Source organism: Ochlerotatus camptorhynchus, unplaced genomic scaffold (assembly GCF_037179485.1).
Source record: "Ochlerotatus camptorhynchus isolate MF236.1 unplaced genomic scaffold, CSIRO-AGI_Acam_v1.1 ptg000071l, whole genome shotgun sequence".
NCBI classification, from domain to species: Eukaryota; Metazoa; Arthropoda; class Insecta; order Diptera; family Culicidae; genus Ochlerotatus; species Ochlerotatus camptorhynchus.
Window position 1 is genome coordinate 1750381 of NW_027040561.1, and position 18251 is coordinate 1768631.

Below are 18251 nucleotides of genomic sequence, written 5' to 3' on the forward strand. Positions count from 1 at the left end.
GTATGCACGAAAGTTGGCGACATTTTTATTGTACGAGCAACAGATCTGGCCTCCTCCGTAATATTTGATTCACCTTCACGACCTTCTGGTGGTTCCTCAAGCTGACGTTGTCAAACGAGTATCGAACGATTTAAAACGCTGTGAACAGTGCTTGTAGGAAAACCAAGATGTTTGGCAAGTTTTCTTTACGGACTTACTCTTCTTTCGACACCATTTTCGACTAAGCTCTTCTAATGCAAATAAAGGTTGTATTTTCTGAAGAAAAAAAACAGACATACGTCCACCACTCTGCGAAGTATTTCAATCGTTGATGAGATATTTCAGAAGATGTATGTGTTTAGGGGTATCCAGATTTTGTCGCGAATAAGCCTTATCCCGCAGTTGTTATCTGGACTTCCTTTCGGGTACACCCACTAGCGTGCACAGGAATCTTGTTAAGGAGGGGCAAATTTTTTTCTTCTATGGTGCATTTAATATGGGGATGGGGAGTACTCCAAAGTGCGTTGTGGATGGTGTTGTCCACCCACCACTGTTTCCCTGCTGTTAAATTTAGCTAAATTAATTTATTTTTTGCTCCGGTGGTGGTTCACCTTTTTCAATGCAAACTGCTTTCAGACAGCCAATGGAATTGGCAATTTGATCCCACCATTATCAATATACCTGATGACAATCACCAACTGCTCGTGGCGGCCACAATCACTCGTATCATCTGCAATGATTGCAACTGGTTTTCCTCGTAAGGTTTTCGCAATGTTCCGCAACTTGATGCCGAACATTCAACATGTTTTAAAGATGATATAAAGGACAATCCCGAAATTATTGCAACGCACATACACAACTGTAACTTTTTAACCACGGTAACAAATGACAGAATTTTCAGAGAAGATTCTTAGACGAATTCTTTGTAAGACAACAATAGACCAAGGTTCAATGGCAAACTAATACCACTTTTTCAATTAGGGAATCCAAAAGCTGTGTTTAAACTTTGTACAATTGCGAAAAAGTCCATCCTCAGAATTCCTTGAGGGTCTTTTCGAAATTTTTAGAACTCTATGAGCTCTTTTTAAATTTTTCTCAGAAGTCCACTAGAATTATTTTTAGAACTCTTCTTGACTTTTACTTGACTTGGAACTCAAATTCCCTTAGAGTTTCAAAAGAATTTCCTCAGTATTATCCAGAAATTATTCCCGGAATGAGCTAAAAATTATCGGTTGCCTAGAAATTTTCCTCAAAATCTCTTTGGAATTTCACTCGAAATTTAATTTTATCGGTATTCTTTTCAGAAATATCTTGAAATCATCTGCAGGATGCACTAGAAATTTTCCGCAGTATTTTCTTTGAATTCTCCCCAGATATATTTTGGATCTGTCCGAAGAATTCAATATCCTTGAGGTTCTTCTCGGAATATTAAAGAAGTTTTTTTTTTCGAAGGAAACATTGGAACTGAAATTCTCCTAAAGTTTCAGAAGAATTTCCGTTCAATTCTCCAGAATTTTTTTCCAAGAATGAGCTTTAAATTATCCTCGTAATTTCCTTGAAATTTTCCTCAACATCCCTTTGGAATTACACTCAAAATTTGATTCTCTCAGTATTCTTTTCGAAATTATGTTGGAACTATCTGCAGGATTCACTACAAATAATTCGCAGAATTTTCATAGAATCATCCCCAGAAATCTTTTCTTCTGGAACTGTCCTCAGAATTCAATACCCTTGAGATTCTTCTCAGAAGTCAAGTTTAAGTTGTCCGTCCATTCACCAAAACGTTGTAGTTTTTCTACCAGAAATGTTGGATAAGTTGCTCCTCCATACACCAGAACTGTGCAATTACTACATCAGGAATTTTCAATTTAGGTTGCCCCTCTATGCAGCAGATTGTTGCAAATCTTACACCAGAAATATTCAATACAAACTTGCCCCCAGAAAATTTCAATTGACCAGAACGGTGCAAATTTCCCACCGTTAATGTTCAATAAAAATTGCTTCTCCAATCTTCTGATTGGTGCAGATTTCCGTATTCCATTTTCCACCAGACATTTTCAATCAGTTCAACAGATTTTCCATCAAAAAAAGCTCATAGATTTTCAGTGAAGCAGCTTCCTTCCAATCATCAAAATGGTTCTAATTTTACACCAGAAATTATTATTAAAGTTTGTTTCTCTATTCAGCAGAAGGATGCCAATTTAATACCAACATTTTTCCGAATAGCTTGTCCATAACGGTGCAGATTTTCTACCAGAAATTTTCAATAAAGCTTAATTTTAAATAAAGTTTGTACCTTCATTTACCAGACCAGTGCAAGTTTTCCACCAGAAATTTTCTGTTCATTTCATTTATCAGAGCGATGCAAATTTTGCACCATTAATTTTCAATAAAGCATGTTCCTCCATTCACCAGAACAGTGCACCAAAAATTGTCAGTGAAGTTTGTTTCACTATGCACCTTTGATTAGTCCCTCCATGCACCACATTGATGATATTTTTACACCAGAAATATTGAATCTTCAATTTACCACTGCCACGAAGGTGAATTTTTTCAACCTTAATTTTGCCCTCTTCTTTTAATCCTCCATGAACCATCTTTAAAACAATTACGCCAGAATTTTTTTGTATGCACCACTTTGACCAAAATATTTCATTAAAGTTTGTTCCTTCATGCACTTTTGTGGTGCAATTTTCAGGCACCATCTCAAAGGAATTGACGCAATAAAAAGATTTCTGTGCCCTTATATTATGAAATGAAGTTAATTTACCTTCAAATCAAGTTATCAAGAAATCTAGTTATTTTATATTCTAATTTTGTACATTTGAAAATAAAAATCTTATTTATAAAAGGGGCGCAATTGCCCCCTCCTTGCCCCACCCTGTGCACGCCAGTGCTCCAAGGATGCTTCGAACTTCAGAAAAGTCCACAATCTCTAGGAAGTTCAAACAATTGAAAATGCTAGTTACGGTAAATTCAGAACTCCTCTGCCGATTTCGGTTTTTTTTTTTGTAATCGGGAACCGCCATTTTGAAATTCAAATTCAGTCAGACATGGTTTTCTGATTCCTACATTTCACTCCGATTCCAAAAATACCAATATTGTGGTGTCCTTTGGTTTGTTTTTTCCGTCGATCTTGTTTTCCGTGCTGAGCACCAATGCTACCGACGTGCCAGGAAGGCAGCTCCTACACCTGGACCCTACCTATCGACCCATCAACTCATGAACCGGGGACCAACGGCTTTACTTCCCATCCGAAGGAAGGCGTGATCAGAGATGTTATGCCTCAGAACATCCCGGCGGCGCCGACTGGTATTGAACCCAGGCCTGCTGGGGTGAGAGGTAATCACGCTTACCACTACACCACCGGCGCCGTTATATTGTGGTGTCATTGACAATATTTCAAAAATGTCATTTTACGAAGTAAACCCCAAATAACGAGCATTTCAAACGCAGTGCATTCATTTGCTAGTCAAAATTTCAAAAATTGTTCAATTTTTGTCAAAGCTGGGACTTAGATTGAGCAAACTATACAGAACAACTTCGTCCAAGACCGCAAATTGATGCACCTTCTGTGCAAAAAGTTATTTGTAGTGGTGAGCAGGGGGTTTTTAAGTTGACCCACCCTTGTGCACAGTGATGGATGGCTGTCCGAAAATTTCCTTTTGCCCTTTGATGCAAAGATTTTATCCCTTTCGTGCCAACCCCACATAATTGAGTTAGGGATGTTTTCAAATCTGCTTCAGCGTATTTCTCGTGGTCTGAATTTTTCGATTTTTATATAATTATCAAGAAGATGAAAGGCAGCAGTTTCTCTGAAAAATTGCGAAAATTGACAGTTCAAGTTACAATCAAAATAATGCTTATGAACTTCTCCCGTCACGAAAAGAGGATCGAAGTAGGTGGCGGTGAATATTTGACGTGTTGTTTTTTCTTGCTGATTTTTTTTTTTTCGTTCGCGAATGAAAAAAGCGTTTTAATAAGTTTGTGCTAAATTCAAGCTAATAGCGAATTCGTTTATTATCGGGGTTAACACCAGTTCCAACCCAGTGCGAAACCGAACTTTTTGTCAGTGTGAACCTCAACCTGAGCTAGGTTTTAAAAACAAACGAGCAAACTGACGTTTGTCAGAAAACAAGCAGACCCTATCTTGATACCCGATCCAGGTTGGAACTGAATAATAAACGAATTCGCTATAAGTTTCTATGAAGATATTAACGCAAGAGGAAAAATCACTATCGGACAGTTGTAATATGACGGAAGAAGCAAACAAAGATAAGTTTAGTTCTTTTCGAGGGATCTATCATTTGATGTTCTGTTTATAGTCATGAGTGCGTGTGTGTATATGTATGTACGTGTGCGTGTCGTGTGCATGTGTGTGTGTTTTATGTACCTATTATAAATCGCTACAATCAGCATTAGTTTACCAAAACGATCCCTGCCGCAAGCCTTTCCCCACATCCAACATTCCAGTGATTTCTCGTGGATTCCCATTCACTATTTGACCTGCTTTCAGACACGGCCAGCGCTGTTATTGCTAAATATTAGATCTCCAGTTTTTACACATTGAGGATGAATGTTACTCCCAAACATCATCTCAGGTCATCATTTCAAAGGGGCGTAATTGCTTTTGTAAACAATGGCTTCTGACGTCGATTTCTCGCAAATAAACGCTCACCCCTCCAAGGTAAAAATGCTAGCTAGTAGAGGAAACATTCTTCTACCTGTTGGTGCTATTAATTTTTATGAGTGAGCTTTTATTCGCGAGAAATCGATGGCTAAACCGTGGCCGGTAAATCATGCTCATGCTAATGAACTTTTCCAGCCACGGAAGGGCTGTTACAGAAGCGCATGTTTATTTTATTTTTGCGCTCAGTTAGTTTTGATTAACGAAAAATCCTGCCAAAAACTAAACAGCACTGTATTTAATTCTGATACGTCCATAGCACAATTTTCCCTTACATTACATTTATACAATTATGATCCCACCACTACATGCTGTGGACGAGTAGAGCACCTAAATTCCTTGTAGATACCGTAGTATCCCGAGAGCACCTATTCGAAAGGTTGCACCTCCAAATGCACTCAATGTCTGATGCTCTGGGGCCATAGAACCTACTCGAACGAAAATAAGTGCTTAGCTATAGGTACCTTCCTACCCCGCGATGTACCTTAGGGTGGGTCAAGTTTGTAGGATGGAGCACAACCTCCTATTCTTCACTTCTATTCCGATGTGCATTGAGGTCAATGTGGTACAGAGAGAGGTGAAGCAGATCGTGAAATATTGTTGTATTAGTAAACCAAAAAATCAACGTAAACGCAAGTAGTGACGTCACTAATTGCTTGTATTGTACAGGGGTTTTACTCACACAACTTAACCGATTGCTTCACCTCGGTAATCCAACTCATTGCATTGAGGTCCCCAGCAACGGTGTCAAATTTGAACGAATTTGGCTATGATCTGGATTTGCGGGAGAATTTTAAATTCTGTATGGGAAAACGTATGGAAATCGAAACGAACCTATTCACTGGCTTGTCAAATATTGCTCACATTTCGCCAAATCTCGGAAATAGATTGGGAATACAACTGCAAATTGATTAGATTTCTGAGAAAAAAAAGTTATTATTATATTAATTTAGACCTATTGCTCCGTGTATATACGAGCTGGTAGGTACGTGTGAAACACTTGGTCTCAAGTGAAAGATTAGTTACTTTTTGTACAAATATCAAATCGGTTCGCAGACTTCGATAAAGTTGTTCTTTATAGTATTCTCAATCTCCGGGATTTGATGAAATTTGCGCAGAATTGAAAGAGCAGTGGGGAACAGAGCATTTAAAGTTGTCCCACACTAATATACATACATATAGGTATTGAGAGAGAAAGTCAATGTTGAAGCAGGAAATTAGCGAACACTCAACTTACCTACCCTCGTTCGTCGGGTTCTGTTTCACATTGGTGCTAAAAATGCACATTCAATTAGCGCTCTGCCTCCCTCTGCTACTGCTGCTGCTGCTGTAATATGCTCTGGATATAAGCTCTTCAGTTTTAATTATAGAATTAACGCTTTGTCAGCTCAAATTGAAGCACACGTTGACGACGGTAGACGGGGCTGGTGGGATTAACGATTCATCTTTCACTATCCATCCAGAATGAATGCAATCAACTCGATTATTAAATCCCTACGATAATGAAACACGCTTCTACCTTCTCATTCGTTGCAGATAACTTCAAATTTAGACGTATTTATAAGACGCTTTAACGAAATTCAATACTGGGTCGTAACGGAGATTGTGTCGACGTCCAATCTGACGAAGCGGATGTCTCTGGTGAAGAAGTTCATCAAACTGGCTGCTTTGTAAGTATTAAACGACCGGAACAAAAAGACATTTAATAACTTTGCCATCGTAAAATTCGTCCTTTCCACTTCTATCGGCAGCTGCAAGGAGTACCAGAATCTGAACGCGTTCTTCGCCATCGTAATGGGTCTATCAAATATGGCTGTGTCTAGGCTAAACCAAACCTGGGACAAACTCCCGTCAAAGTTCCGAAAGCTATTCTCCGAATACGAGGCACTGATCGATCCCAGCCGGAATCACCGGGCCTACCGGTGAGTACCTAGCGAGCATTTTTACATACTATTTATTGCCGAATTACCGCCATCGTTACTGAAAATTGAAAACCTTCTGCATATCCATCATCATCATCGTCATCGTAACCGTGCCTGAGACATTATATGCTCAAAATAGATCGATTTGAAGCCGGATAATAATGGGAAGTCAAGGGGGGACAAATTGACTTCAGGATTTTCCATTAACCTGTTGAAGAACGTGTATGCAAAAAAAAAAAAATGCGGGTGATCAGTTTTCACAAGAAGAAGTTGACTCCCACCTAACTTGACAGACAGCCGACTGACGTGATTGATGTTGTTGGGTGTCACCGACCGCAGCATCCCCCTCGAGGGCAAAGGAACTGTGGGTGTGTGCGTGTTTGCGTATTCGACACAAGAGATTCAATATTAACGCTTCCAACACTGTCGAGCGCCACCCACCGAGCGGTTAAGGGTAGGAAAAGCTTTGGATGTTGGCATACATTATCGGTTCAAGTTTTGCGGGCTTTGAAATTTGGGGGCTTTTCTTCGAAAAGGTGCTGGAAGGTGGTGTCTGAGACGAAATATGATACCTTTCAGTACTTGACAAGGATTCACACAGTTGGTTTTGTTGGTTGGATGCCGGCATCGGATAACGATGTAAGGTCTCAATTGATTGGACTGGAGCATTGGCGTAAGTATGGATGAATCCAAGGGTGGGGGGGGGGCTTACAAGCTTCCTTCGACAAGCTCTCCCGATCTTGCCCCGCTCACCAATCAGTGCTGATAATTTCTTCTACACTCAACTTAGCTGAAAGTTAAGACAACCTTAACAGATGAACCAACTACCTGCATGAATTTGTATTTTGACGTAACAACATTCTCTTGATCAAGGTTGCCCTGAGTTTCGAAGTCAACATTATTTGGTTTTCTTCATTTGTTGCTAGATGCCCGCCTGTGTTGTTGTCAATATTCGTTTTCATCTTGTAATTTTGAGGATCAAATGAAAAATACTTATTTTCATTTCCCGCAAATATAGCGCTGTGGATCACTTCAATTTTGTGTTGGATAATCAAGCACTGGTGAATATCAACAGACGCATATTCGTTGATGTGTAATGAACTCACGGCGAATGAGAACGACCCAAATTTGAGTTTAGTTCACTCATAATCGCCGAAAGTGCAGGAACTCAGCAATGAGTAAATTTGTCTCATGGTTTCCTGTGGAAAACCTAAAAAATCTGCCGGAAAATGAGGAAATTGACAAAAAATTATTCAGTCTCAGAGTAGTACCAATAGACTGAGTGAATCCAATCTTTACTTTTCTCAAATTCGGGAATTTTTCCCTGGAAAATCCTGGAAAAACATGAGGCAAATTTACTCATTGCTGAGTTCCTGCACTTCATGTGATTTATGAGTTGACTAAACTCATATTTGTTTGCGACCGAGTTTGTTTACAATTTGCTCTAAAACCGCACTCCCCCCCCCCTCCCGCGACCTCCTCGCCTATATAGAGACAAAGCTGTATCACCATTTATATACCCACCATGCACTAGACCGTCTTCATAAAAGCACAGTGAGATTAAATGACAAGGAGAGAGTAGTAAAAACATTAACTCACTGATCATCACTGTTGGGCATTTTTAAGTGGGAAGTGAGAATAATGCTCCCTCATTTTCCTGTTCTTGCCTAGGGGCAATCCAGCTGCACTCAAAGTTAATATTTTTGCTCAGAGTAAATTTGAGTAACTCATAATTACTCAAAAATGATCTAAGTAGTCTGGTCTTATATCCATCAATAAATACAAACTAAAGTGTAAATCAACATTATGTGGCAAAGGAGGAAGAGAATTGGAATTATTTTATTTATTCTTGTTCAATCTATTAAATCTATTGAAATCATTAACAGCATGAATCAGACTGATAAGCGGAATCTAAGAACTTTGCTTTATGTAAAGGCGAACAAGGTAAAAAATGCCATATCCGAAGATGGCCTAACATGAAAAATGTATCCGTATCACCCGGCAAGACGTGATTTATGAAACTTTATGTGCTTGGAAAAGTAGAGGTTCTGCATTTCAACACATTACAAACTTCAGTATCTCAAATAAACATGAATATGTAGAGAATTCAAAAAGGATGGAAGCTATATCTGGTTTGATCGAAACATACAATTTTAAATATAAATATAGGATGACAATGTATTGCTTTTCTATTGATCTCGATTATTATCTATTGACAAGGATTATTTTTCTAGAATATACTTCTCAGAATGCCCAAGTATTAGTGCAGAACTATGAGGTTGCTGCCTAAAAGTTCTACCCTAATTCTTGGACATTCAGACAAAACTCAGAGAATACTATTTCAAAGCAGTAGTCGTAACTTTCATACCTCTCGAAGATTCAAACTGCGGTCAATTTAACCAAAAGTGTACTTCAGCTAATTGCTCATATTTTGAATCTGCAAATGCTATGGACAACGTCGACCGATAACAGGCTGCACTAGATTCGGATGAAAACGGCTTACAAAGGATTGGCACAAAGGATTGGCACGAAGAACTAGGTAGGTCATGGGATCTATGGATGGCTATCCAGTGTAAACCACCTTTTGATCTCTTTATTTATACAGGTATTCAAATAAGATACCCACATTCATCAGGATTCACCATTCGATAATGCGAAGCAACAGAATTTAGAAATATTTATCACCGTTGAACGTCTTTGTTTGACAGTTCAGGAATAAACACAAAAAGGTTGCTGTGTTACCATGCATCACATGTTGAGCAACTCGAGTTACTCAGCGTTGCTCAAAATTAACTCAAATATTACTCATGATCAAAAGCTGTCTTGCCCCCAGGTTCTTGCTAAAAGTTGTTGAGTTCAGAACATAGGAAACATTTTGAAGAAAACGTTGGATTTTCATTTTCCTTGCAACAAATAAATATGTGGGTGCTATTACGTAACAATGTCGAAAAATATCCGTTTATCTTCAAAAATTCCATTTCTTAACATGCAAATTAAAGCCACTTTCACTTTTTTTATGATCCATCGGCAATATCAATTCTCTTTTACATACGCGTCATTGTTTACGATGCTTAGTAAACCTCAAAACTGGCACAACTCACAATTGACAAGCTCGCGAGAATTTTACTGTCAAAACAAATATCTTTTCAACGTTATAACGTTTCATGCGAAAAATCTTAAATTTTTGAATTGCTCCGAAAAATTGCAAGGACCATCATGGAACCGACAAATCAGTGCGAAACCGAACTTTTTGTAAGTGTAAACATCAACCTGAGCTGGGTTTTAAAAGCAAACGATCAAACTGACGTTTGTCCGAAAACAAGCAGATGCAATCTTGATACCCGATCCAGGTTGGAACTGAATAATAAACGAATTTGCTATTAATTTTAGTGAAGATCTATTGAAATACATTGCATTTCCTTACGGACTTCACCGTAACGATTTGAAGTTTTCTTTGTTGATGGATACCAATGGTTGCTTTGATTCCTAGCCACAATTCCAATATTTAGAGGGGAATTCCCATTTACGCAAGGATTTTTAATTGGTTTTGCTTTTTACGGATCCCTTGATACTTGGGCTTCGGTAATGTGGATACGATATGCGGTCAGCATCCTTAAGGCCGGCGCACAATGCATACGTTTTCGGGTTTTTTGACAGATAATGCATGCGCTAACTGTCAAAAAACCTGAAAACGTATCTATTGTGCGCCGGCCTTTATTCTTGGAGCTCAAGCATCACGGTATCCGAAAAAAATAATAACTACAAAATCTCTATCCATGAATAAGCATTCGTGACTGCAGGTAGTACGTGTTCATGCAGATATGAATTCTCACAATAATAATTACTGGTTATGATACGATTGTATAACGCAGGATAAGACTTTTTCCTTGATACATCACAGCTATCACCTCATCCGTGATTTTGGAAAGGGAATGACCGTCATAACCGTATTTATGCTCGAAATGAGATGACGGTCAATTTATATGTTTGTTTATTTTTCCTCGGTGATATGATGGTAACACATGGCAGATGTTAGTGATATTGCGAATGAGTGAGAAAAGCAAAACAACGATATCTCACGGTTGTTGTGTCATACTGGTGAGACGTTTTACGGAGAGAGGGTTCTCGGTTGCTTTGATTGTTAACCGTAGGAATCCGTTTTGTCAATCTAAAGGCTGTCAGTACCGTGATGCAACTCAGCACTGGTTTTATCACGTAATAAGAAAGTATATTGTTATCCTCAAATTAACGATTTGACCTAGAAATGTTCTTAATTACAAAGTACAAAGTGTAGAAATTTTGTTCATCGGAAGAAGCAATATTAGTAGTCCGAAAATCTCCATACTGCAAAACCGGTTCATCCACTGATAAATTTAAATGTATAATTTCCCCCCAAACTGGCAACCCCGCTTAAAGATGGTCTGTTATCACCCAGAAAATTCCCCCGTCTCAGGCCGACCATGTTGCAAAAGCAGATTAGAATCCAAATTTAATTTACCTTTCCTATTATAACGATAGGCTGAGTGTGCTGTAATAAAGCCTCCCTCTCCATTTTCTTCTCGGTAATCTTCAACATGAAAGGAAACCCCAAGAATGAAGAAGAATGAGAAGACGAAAATCCGATCCCACAACCGAACCATCCAATCGACTCGATTTCGCCGGCATTTGTCGGGCCTTCTCGAAAAAACCACCCCCATCCCCTCCCCATCAAATCTTGAGAGTTGAGCGAAAGTGAAAGATCAAGTGATAACAATTTAATCTCCTTTCGGATCCCTTTCTCACCTCTCCCGCCCCTCACTTCGCCCTTGTCCCTGTACTGGAGAGGCAGCGATTGGAATCTGCAGTATTCCGTTCTCCCATATGTCACATCGTTGCTTGGTCGGTTGGTCGCCTACCCACCTCCCACAACTAGGATCTTCATCAAAAGTTTTCAATTGAAGCTCTGGTCCGTTGTCCTTCCGGGAGAAGATGATAAGAAAAAGCGTAATGCGGTCTTGGGAATATTCTAATGATGATGGTGGTAATGGGGGCAATATGGACGTTGGGCACACTGAATATAATACTTAAAAAAAATTCCATCCACAGAATGTCGGTCGGCAAGCTGCAACCGCCGGTGATCCCGTTCATGCCCCTGCTGCTCAAGGACATGACATTCGCCCACGAGGGGAACAAAACCAGTTTGGATGGGTTGGTGAATTTCGAAAAGATGCACATGATGGCACAAACGATGCGAACCGTTCGGTACTGTCGATCCAGGCACTTGGGTAAGTTTCTAGCAGCGATGGCAACACTGCATCTTAGTACCCCTACTAATGACGATGAATCACTTCTGGTTTCAGTATTGGATCCTCCCTCGCCGAAGAACGAAAACGAAATTCGCCAGTACATCAGCTGCTTCCGGACCATCGACAACCAAAGAGTGCTGAATGCCATGTCCCAGAAGGTGGAACCCCGGCGGTCGTAAGGTGATGCGAAACTGAAAGAATGAGCACAGTCAAACAATAATTTGGTAGATTTTATGTAGCGGTAGATAGTAGCATATCCAGATGCTGTTTCGTCGTGTTCTCTGACTTCACTGAGAGACAGGGGGATTCTTCCGGTTTTTGGAGGGATTCGTGATTACTATTTCTTCGACGATTAGTTAGGAAGTGTGTTCTAGATATGTGTACTTTCTCGAATTTCAGAGTATGTGTGTGTGTAGATGTGCGGTGTATGTATGTGTGTGTGTGTGTGTAATTAGTATTATTTATAGCAAAGTAAGTGATGTTTTCTATGATTGACTTCGTAACGAAAGAGATACAAAGTATTTTATTTATACATGAAGGCAGTACGTTGACTTTATAGATAACTTTATCTTAGTATGACGCAGCTAATGATCCAGTATTTGTAGAACTTTTATTATTCGAATCATAATCACACACATGCACACACTTTTAAAGCAATTATTTTCGTTGTCGACTATATTATTTTAAGATTTATGTTACATCTTGTTCACAACTTTTTTTTGGCAGTATTTATTTCTGTTGATAATACTTTGAATAAACTTTTTTGTTTTGTACTAATTTCCAGTCTTTTTTTTTTTTTTTTTTTTTCATTTTGGTTCCCAACGCCATTCATTTTCAAATCACTTCCAATTTTAGGAACCTTCAACTGCAATCAATCCAACCGATCAACATTTGAACGGTGAACCTATGAAGACAATCAGAGGTGCAAATTTATTCAGTTTGAAAATCAACTTTAGCGTCTGCAATGTGTAACTTGAAACATGGTAACTAGCACCTGAGCAGGAGAAAATAACTTATAAATACTAAATACTCTGTTCCTGATACCAAGATTTGGTTTTGATCACCCTGACATAAGAGGTAAAATACTAAACAATTGCATACAAAATAATTTCTAAATAACGAAAACAGATATTTGGATCAGTGCTGTCAACAATGTCGATTGACGTAAGATACTGGTCTAGCACTGAATTTCACTTCCGACTCTGATATTCGTAGTAAGCTTGATATCAGGCGGTACGACTTTGATATTACGAATATCACTAGGGAAAAGTCTCAATAAATCAACTTGTTTGTATAACCGTTGAATCGTTTTAATATTACTGATGTGTTTCAAAGATCGGTGCTCGATTACTGGCATTTGTGGCAGAACTTTGAATATCAGTGGTCCCTTTACGATGTCAATGTCATTTGCGCACTGACATTGAGGCGAAAGGTATCGATATTCTAACTGTGTGAACTGATACTGACATCAGTTGGCTAGTGAAATTCAGCATTTTAAGACCAACAATTGAAATGGCCTTAACTCCATTTTGTAAACAAACCTTGTGTAACCGTTCACGAATTTTCGTTGAGGTTTTCGTAAAACTCAGTGGCTTAAGCGCCACTCTCGGTTAGGAGAGACCACTGGTCGTGTTTGAAATTTGCCCGATTTATGAGACCTTATCTCAGAGAACCTCTTGAACGGTTTCCGATTACTAATGGCACAACTAGCTTTATCAAAGGTAAAACGCCAAGTCCTGTAGAACCGCAGATATTATCGGAACGAAAGAATTACTCTGACTTACCCAGAACATGGACGAAACGGAAAGAGAAAGAAGGAATTCTTACTCAACTGAGCGGTAATCGAAGGAAAAACTGAACTTAAGATAGCGAGTGTCTTTTATTCCAGGGAAAAACATTTTAAAACGTAAAAACTAATCTTCGATCTTCATTCAAAACTATTATTGAGTTCATTTATTCGGGTTGGACTTCTGGATGAGTGTACGGAAAAAAGAGCAAATCATGGCCATGAATAAAAACATGCTCTAACATACCTGCGCAGGTTTTTCGATGCGAAGAACGACGGCTCGATGATGGCTGACGGTGGGGACTCGACGACTCGATGATGGCGACGGAAGAAGATCTTCCAGTTAGCGTGGCGATGGCGGCGAGGCGTGATGGCGCAGCACCTGAGCTGCAGTATGGCGAGCAGCGATGAAGGTGACCCGTGCGCAGTATGGCCGAACTAGAGTTGCAGAGAGAGTGGCGGCTGGACGGAAGGCTTCCGATTTAATACGTCGAGAGCTGAGCATCGACCGTAGTCGTGCTTTCCCGGGAGATTCGCCCCTCAGAGAAAAGAGGGCCAACTTACCACCGCACGGCTTCGCGTACTAAGCTTCCGCTATGACCGCCCGGGATGAAATGAAACCCACCCTTCTCCTTGGATTGAATCCGGACCGTGGTACGCTCTTGGCTACGCACTCAAACGGTCCGCGCTCTCGGAAAGAATGGTCCACAAGAGGTTGTAGCGGAAAAGGGACCTCGTCGACGGTTGATTGGCGACCGTCGGAAAAATTTCACTCCGAGGAATAGCGAACTTCACTCTTCTCCGTTTAGCTACCTTTGAACAGGCGGGCCTTCGCTTGGCGCACGAGTCTGATGGTCCGTTTCACACGGACGACGGAATAGATGCCACTTAGCAGAACCCCTTGTCCGGCCTTGCGATAGCCGAACCGAAGATTAAAATCCAGCCCGTACAAAAAAAGCGCAAAGCGCTGGAAATCCAACGCGAACTCACATTAATTAAATAATTACAATATAAAACTAAATTCAATTATTACCTTTTTTGTACAAAATTCACTAAACAAAACGAACAGACTACGCGGTATTCAAAAAAACTACCTTAGCTACACTGTACAAAGAAAGAAAACGTCTTAATAAAACTTCTGAAAATAAAACTCACTCACTAAGTTTAACTACCTTTTAAGGCAAGGCTAAAGGCACAAACAATTTTTAACGAGAACTTTATTCGCGCACTTCTGTTCACCAGCCGATTCGAAAGCGAAATGGACGAGTCAGAGTACCTTTCGCGGGGAAGAAAGTTCCTAATGACATTCTTCTTTAGAAATTAAGGTTGTCTTTTAAAAGCGATTCTTTTATTCAAAAATTGCGCCAAACTAATCGAATGGCGAAGTATTCCATGACGCCTTCCGCAAGCCTGTGCAATAAAAGCTACTATCTATGAAGATGAGCTTTTTATAGCAAAAGTTTTATCCAGGACACCTAACCATAAATAACGCGTAACTTCGATATATAACTTTATGAAACGCACGAAATATTTCACTACTGAATGAAATACAAATTGAAATTTAAATAATGAAATGAATTTTATTTTAAATTTAGTTGAACTTAATCGATAAAATATTTACAGAAAAAAAAACCGCACAGCGTTACACTTGTAAGGCAATTTTCTCGTGAACCGAAACCTTCATTCGCAAACCTAAACCACAATGGGGTAGAGGAGAATTTCCCCTACCTGTTCATTATGTTGGTTTGCCTTTGCGAGCTTCGGTTCGCGAGAAAATGGCCTTACAAGGTTTGTTTACATAATGGAGTTAAGGCCATTTCAATTGTTGGTCTTGATTTTGTAGATATTGATATTTATCAGCAATGATTTGGATACCAAAAGAATACCTGTGTGGTATCGTTTTTGTATTGCATTTGCTTAATTTGGCATCGGAATGATATTGTGAAATTTTTTTTTTTGGTATTATTCATTGGTATTTTATCTCGCATGTCAGCCTACTCAATACCAATTTAAGGTATTGAGCTATTCGTTCCTGCTCGGGCAGGAGTAACTCGTTGCGCCACTGATGCTTCCATTCAGCGGAAGCGATGCTTAGATGAAAGTTTTGCCTCCCGAAGCAATAGAAAAGAACACACAAGATGAAGGGTGCTTTAATTAGTTCGCTTCACTCGACTTCAGGCAATGTAGAGTTTCCCTACCGACTATGATGCGATGGACTGGAGAATGGCACAAAAGATATTCCCTAAGGGTTTCTTCTATCAGGAGTGTCTTCGGTACGTTAATTAACGACTTTTAGTTTTTTGTTATAGAGGACACCCTCCGAACAATATTAGCTGCAGACCAGTTTATACCTACAGGAAAAAAAATAGGTGCATAAGTAAATTTGGTTAGCAGTTGGGCAAATACTCTCTTTCATCTACATGTCGATAAAGGCATTCTGTATAGTGCATATTCATTAGAGATATGTTAGACCTCTCCGTCCCATTACATGGACGACCGTCCATACGTATTTGAAAAGAATGGTAGAGTAAAGCGGGGCAAGAGTACGCAAGAAAATAAGATGCTTCCTGATAATGAGACCAAATGGAAGCATGCTTCTTTACCATCAAACTGCATTAATATTATTTTCTAAATTTTAAAAGAACTCTGAGAAAAATACGTATTTTCCAATACTACCCAAGTAACAATTCAAGCTGAACAATAGAACCTCAATAAGTTAGCTGATCCAAAGATTGAACAAGTCTTATTTAAGCTAAAAACAACTCCACAAATCAGCAATGCATATTTTGATAGCTTGATTTGTTAAATGTCCTCAGTGTCTGTGTCACTCGTTGCATTTTCGGCATTTTAGTTCTTCTAAATTCTCTGCCTATCTTTCTAATAGCAGTGGCAGCAGTAGAGGCAATGAAAAGGAGATTTTTAGGAACAGTTCCAGGTTGATGTGGGCTGCGACGACGTTGGAAGTATACATTTGTAATCCTGTGTTTTGTCTGTTATATTGCACTGAAGTTTCAGACCACATTCCAAAAATACTACTCAATTATGGCACTAAAATTGCATCCAAATGGCCATCAAAATAAATCACGCACTTGTGTCCACATTGTGTTGACTGCACTTGAAAATGACAGGAATGTTTTACTGTCACCAGTTGTTTTTTTACAATTCTGCATTGCTGTATAATACTCTTCCGGTTGCTGTTATTCAACTTAAATTTGACGTGCTTCAAGTTAATGATCATACCTTTTGCCACACATATGCTTAAATGGTCCAGTAGGTATGGTTGACGCTTGTTAATCAGCGACTGCCGGTTCGAATCCCAAAATGCAAAGGTATTTTTGTAAATCCAATTAGTCAGCAACAAGTTAAAGCAGTTTCATATGAATTCATAAGATATGAAGCGGTCTTCCATTATTATTTTTGAAATAAAACTAGAGGGCTGAACAAGGGTTAAAAAAGACTGTTATGTATTGGCTTTAAAAGGCTATAATGTATATAACTGTTAAGCTTTCAACTGATTAACATCACCAGATTTAGATATTTAAAAGCTGAACAAAGTTTAACGTGGTCTATATACAGCAATTATTCGATCTAAGGTTGAATTAAAATCGATTAAACAACACTTGTTAAGCATAAAATTGTTACCTGGGTAATTAGACTGGTTCACATTTAAATGGGGGAAATTTTTATCATTGTTTCCAACGGGCCAACCCCTAGATTTGTGCCATTAGGTGAGAAAAACACTCTCTGAAAATTTCAACTCATTTGGATGTAACACGAGCTGGCGCTTTTGGTTTAAAATTTATATGGAGATATTGGTTGAAATGTATGGAGAATTTAATTAGAGAATTCGGGCATAGAACTGGTTCAGCAAACTCGATTAAGCTCAGAATTTCAGCACACGTTGCTCAAACTATAAGGAACAACTTTGCTCAAGACAGCATCACAATTGAAGTAAGTATTATGGAGATATTAACTATTTTACTTATATGTGCAATTTGCTCGTATATTGCAACATAATACAGGCAGCTTATGCAACGTATCAACTAGATTACCACTAAAAATAAAAGTTCATATATTTCACAGACCAACATCCGGGCTCGTGTCTTTTGGTGCGATAACCACTATCTGAATGTTTCAGTTCTTTTTGACGTTACACGGGCTGGCGCTTTTGGTTTAATGTTCATTAGACTGATGCAAAATTTGACTTTTTCGCTGCACAGTGCTTAAATGGTTTCAAATCGGGTCCTGATTAGCCTCCCAAAGTTACAACTCATTTGGTTAGAAACAGACTTCGTACAAGCCATTTGAAGTTTACATGTAAATTACTATGGGAAATCTCAACTTTTTGTTCATTGCCTTCTAATCTTTTTCCGTATTAAGCTGCGAAACAGTTCGATAGCCAATCTTATAGAAAATTTTCTCAGCTACAACTTTGCTCAAGATCATTTCTATGTAAAACGAGACAGGAAAAAGTTATTAATTATTTAAGAGATTGGTAAACTTATGACATGATCAAGCAGCAGCTCTGTAGGCAACACTGTATTTTGCAGTGTGACATAGTAGCCATGATTTTTGTGTCCTATTCAACGCCC

General features: G+C 39.0%; 1 protein-coding gene across 4 annotated transcripts in view; it reads left to right on the forward strand.

Moving 5' to 3' along the window:
- The window catches only part of Epac (Exchange protein directly activated by cAMP), a 541224-nt gene extending 528702 nt beyond the window's left edge, over positions 1–12522 (forward strand). For 3 of the 4 annotated variants that reach the window (XM_065217278.1, XM_065217281.1, XM_065217280.1), the window contains 4 exons: positions 6203–6336; positions 6418–6588; positions 11674–11852; positions 11928–12522. In XM_065217278.1, the coding sequence (XP_065073350.1) occupies positions 6203–6336; positions 6418–6588; positions 11674–11852; positions 11928–12052 (609 nt within the window). In that variant the 3' untranslated portion in view covers positions 12053–12522. The remainder of the gene's footprint in view (positions 1–6202; positions 6337–6417; positions 6589–11673; positions 11853–11927) is intronic. The other variant, XM_065217279.1, reaches the window with a different exon arrangement.
- The last annotated feature ends 5729 nt before the right edge of the window (positions 12523–18251 follow it).